Source organism: Nicotiana tabacum, chromosome 11 (assembly GCF_000715075.1).
Source record: "Nicotiana tabacum cultivar K326 chromosome 11, ASM71507v2, whole genome shotgun sequence".
Lineage (NCBI taxonomy): Eukaryota > Viridiplantae > Streptophyta > Magnoliopsida > Solanales > Solanaceae > Nicotiana > Nicotiana tabacum.
In genome coordinates, this window is record NC_134090.1 from 170,521,870 (window position 1) to 170,526,655 (window position 4,786).

At 32.3% G+C, this 4,786-nt stretch overlaps 1 protein-coding gene across 1 annotated transcript; it reads left to right on the forward strand.

Moving 5' to 3' along the window:
• Positions 1-3,725: 3,725 nt before the first annotated feature.
• Positions 3,726-4,572, forward strand: LOC107776401 (abscisic acid receptor PYL4-like). The gene has a single exon (XM_016596297.2). It carries the CDS (start codon positions 3,793-3,795, stop codon positions 4,420-4,422), a length of 630 nt encoding a protein of 209 aa, XP_016451783.1. The 5' UTR covers positions 3,726-3,792; the 3' UTR covers positions 4,423-4,572.
• The last annotated feature ends 214 nt before the right edge of the window (positions 4,573-4,786 follow it).

Below are 4,786 nucleotides of genomic sequence, written 5' to 3' on the forward strand. Positions count from 1 at the left end.
TTTAACATACGAAGAAATCATATTGTACAAAAGTTATGGCAAAGAAATATTTTATGTCAAACATTATAAAATGCATATCGAAATAATAAACTTTTTATTACAATAAATACTTGACGTCACTTATTACTGAATATGTATGAAGTTCAATAATCCTGTTTAAAAAAGTAGTATATATTATCGAAGCCAACTCATTAATAAAATTTTGACACAATTACAAAGTAAAAATGGAACTGAACATTTTGAGAGTTATGTTAAAAGATTTAAAATCACTTCGAGAATGCAACAAAAACTTATGGAGAAGATATATTCAAAATTTATGATCATGTCATGTAATAAATTAACTTTGATAACTGAGGTGTAAAGATTGCTATTTGTGGTGATTTTTGTACTTGGTTCTGCAGAAGAATTGAAATATATCTAATATTTGACTTGTTTTGGTTCCAATCCACAATAACTTCCCGATTGTCTAATATTTATAGCACAGAACTATAGCTAATTAACATAGAATTTAATTTCCATTCAAATAATGAATGGACAAATACTTTCCTTTACGAATTGGACTCTAAGAATGATATCTTGACTTGGACTCTACAATATTTGAATTGCTTTTATTTTTCTAGGCGTAACGTTTAAGATATAATTTAATTATGGGAGGGCATAATAGGCGGCTAATATTTTAAGGTGCGTTATTTTGTCGTTCAACATTTAGCATAGAATATTCATGCTTTTATAATATTATAGATTATAGATAGATATATATATATATATGCTTCCGGTCTTTTCGGTTACTAAAGTTAGATTTTATTGGCACTTGATATTAACATTCATCAACGTGATTGGGATTGGCTTATTTTTGTGAAATATTTTTGCACCCGGTACGAATTATGGCAATTTACTACAAAATTTCAGAGGTGGTGTTAAATGACATAACGTGAAAAGACGTTGTTAGCACGTTGTCCAAATGTTCTCTAGAACTTTTACTGTGACAACCAAAGAGTATCAATATTGCAACTAACTTGGCAAGTTGAACAAAAAGGTACTAGTTGCTACTCTTTCTATTAGAAAAAAAAAAGACATCTATGAAGTTGATGCATCTTTTTTTTTTAGTGAAAATAGTAAAGGCTGGTCAGTTTTTGGACTGGTAAGTGAAAAATAGTTTGCGTTTGCAAAGTTATTAAAAAATAATTACTATTTTGCTGCAATGCGGAAAGTTCCAGCATAATATACTGGAGACTGGTGCACCTGTGTATGAACTTCCAGTATATTATGCTGGAACTCCAACAAACCGAAAGTTCCAGCATAATATATTGGATATTGAAGCACCTGTGTTTGAACTTCCATCATATTATGCTGGAACTCCAGTATATTATGCTGGAATATTTTACGGATTTTGAACAGCGTTTTCGTTCAGATGTATCTTTAAATGAAAAGTGGTTAAATTTCGATTACTTTTGAAATTGTAGGTATTTTTCAATTACCACTTCTAAATCTAGTTATTTTTGAATTTCACCCTCATTTATGTCGATCAGAAATAATATTTAAATATTTACAAATACTAATATGGCTATCAATATTTATATCTAGTAAATTTCAATATTTGCAATACTGGCAAATATTGAAAAGGGTAGTGAATTTCAATATTTGAAATACTAAAAATTTTGTTTTTGAGTATTTCAAGTGAAAATAATAATTTTCAGACATAAAACCTTCAACTTTAAGTGAATTAAATTTATATTCAAGCACAATTTTCTACTTTCAAATATACTCTTTTTCAAGTTTAATAAGATATTGTCCAAACCCTACTAACCTTTTTGGACGAAAACCATGTGAATTGCGATGGAAAAAAGGGACAAAGGGATCAAGTTGAGGAAGAGTGGGTGGGGGGAAATAGAGATATGAAAAAAGGACAGAAAAGAAAGCTTTCTTGGTAATTACAATTAAAGTTAAAGTGATACAAATATTTGTTTTTTTCATATTTGGTAAATGGTTGGTAATGAAAAAGAATCAATAATTTGATGGCTTAAGTTTTTATATTACTAAAAGACAGCCATTCTATCGCATGATAAAAGCTTTCCGTACTAAAGCCATCATAAAACGTTTTAGTTTAATTTTTACCCCACTTTGATGGATTGTAAGAATATTTCAAAATTCAAAGTAAGAAAAACTTTTACGAAAAAAAAAACAAACAAATAAGTATGAACTATGAAGCTAACCAACTATTACTACATATGTACTGTTTATAACAAATTTGAAGTCAAAATTTTGAATGTGCATATTATATGCTCCAATGTCATTGAATTATAGGACGGGGAGCCTTGGCGTAACTGATAAAGTTATTGTTATGTGATTAGGAGGTCATGAGTTCGAGCCATAAAACTAGTCTCTTACAAAAATACAGGATAAGGTTGCATACAATCGACCCTTATGCTTCGGCCTTTTTAGTTTAAATAGGTTTGAATTAGGGGTGTACATGGACCGGGTTGGTTCGGTTTTTATCAAAACCAAACCAAACCAATTATATCGGTTTGGATTGGTTCGATTTTGTCGCGTTTTTCGGGTTTTCTGTTTTTTTTGTTACATGAATATTATTTCAATCTTACTTTATTAAAATTATAGATAAAGCTTTGATAAGTAAATATATGTTTAGTAAATATGGAAAAAATTGACAAACATATGATCTATTAAAATATTCTAATGGGAGAATTTTTTAGTAACACATGATAGTTATTTTCTTAGTCGTCTAACAATAATTTTCCGTTAATTTACGCTTTCAAGGTTAATACATGAGAGGATCCCAAATATTTTTATATTTTCTAAAGAAAAATCACTATAAAGTCTTAAAAATATAAATAAAATTTATATATTTATATGTCGGTTTGGTTCGGATTTTTTTACTCAATACTAAATCAAGTCAAACCAAATCTAATCGGATTTATTAATCAGTTTGATTTGGTTTTTCGATTTGGTACGGTTTTCCGGTTCGGTTTGAATACCCCTGCATAGCGTAGTGCAATTTTTGGTGGAAATCGGGGTGCAGTTTTATTCCGGACTGCGTCCAAATAAGCTTTTAGCAACTTGATCATCCACTTGCATGGCCCTAACGTGAGCAGTTTGCTAAATACACCAACTCCTGCTACTATAATTTTTGTCTTCTAAATTATATGTTATCCGAAGATAGATCAAACTAACACATAACTAGACAAAGATTATAAGTATACATGACACTATTTTTTTGTCCGGAAAATTTTCAGGAAAATCCATAATTGCTATTTATACTAGGTAACTTGTTTACTGTACAATAGCTCATAAATCACACAAGAAATATAAATCGCAGTAAATAAGTCTAGTGCAATGAATTCTGACTTAGAAAACTGCTGGTAAGGAAAATCGATCTCAAGTCTCCCACCCGAAAAATCACTAAACCTGCAGGAGATAGACACTCTTTTTGATACACTATATTTTAAAGTTATTTGACACATATAGGTGATACCTTTTTAATTGTAACAATCTCATCTTCTACTTCAATGACGACATGCTCTAATAGAAATCAACATTTTATTTTGTGCTTAATTAAGCAATATTTAATTAAAGCTCAACATGGTGTAATGAAGAATATAACATTTAACAACCAGAGAAATATTTTGCTAATTAATTAAAGCTCAACATGTTAAAATCTTAATAGTAAATCCTTTATATATATATATATTACTTAAATCCTTTATATATATAGAGAATCCATTCCTATCTCTCCCAAAGCAATTAACATAGTTGAAATACGAGAGAGAGATAAACATGACTTCTACACTTCAACTCCATAGAATCAACAATAACACCGCCGCTACACTCGCCGGAAACTTCCACAAACAACCTGAACAACCACCCACATGGATTACCCCCCTAACCAACACCTCTCTCCCTAACAACCTATTCCATTACCACACCCACGCAGTGGGCCCCAACCAATGCTGCTCCGCCGCGGTGCAATCCATCTCCGCCCCGATCGACACCGTATGGTCCCTCGTCCGCCGCTTCGACAACCCGCAAGCTTACAAACACTTCCTCAAGAGCTGCCACGTTATCGTCGGCGACGGAGAAGTCGGTTCGTTGCGTGAAGTCCACGTCATCTCCGGCCTCCCCGCAGCTTCGAGTATTGAGAGGTTAGAGATTTTAGACGACGAAAATCATGTAATGAGTATCAGTATTGTCGGCGGCGATCACCGGCTGAATAATTACCGATCAGTCACGACGCTTCATCGGACGGCGGACGACGACGGAACGACGATAGTGGTGGAATCGTACGTTGTGGATGTTCCACAGGGGAATACTAAGGAAGAAACATGTGTCTTTGTTGATACAATTGTACGGTGCAATTTACAATCGTTGGCCCAAATCGCAGAAAATTTGGAGAAAATCAAAGAGTAAATCATCGCGATTAATTAATTAAATCCTTGTACATTGCTTCGATCCTTCCTTTTTTGTTGTTGTTGTTTTTTTTTTAATTTTGATTTTTAATAGACAGAGTTTTTATTGTTGTTGATCCCGAAGCGGATGGATTCTCTGAAGTTCTTAAAACTCTACCTGTTGCACACTTGCACTTCTGGATTTATGGGTTCAGAAGTTAATATTTGTTAAAATTTAGTAACTTTTTACACATATATATTTAGAATTCGTATCGAAAATACTAAGTTTTATTGAACATATGATAGACATCTATATTCGCCTTTGCATCATGGGGATCCAGGATTGTAAGATTAGAGATCATGTAGACAGTGGCGAAGCCACATGT

Excerpts from the sequence above, each read along its gene's own strand:
- LOC107776401 (XM_016596297.2), top strand. The coding sequence starts at position 3,793 with ATGACTTCTACACTTCAACTCCATAGAATCAACAATAACACCGCCGCT.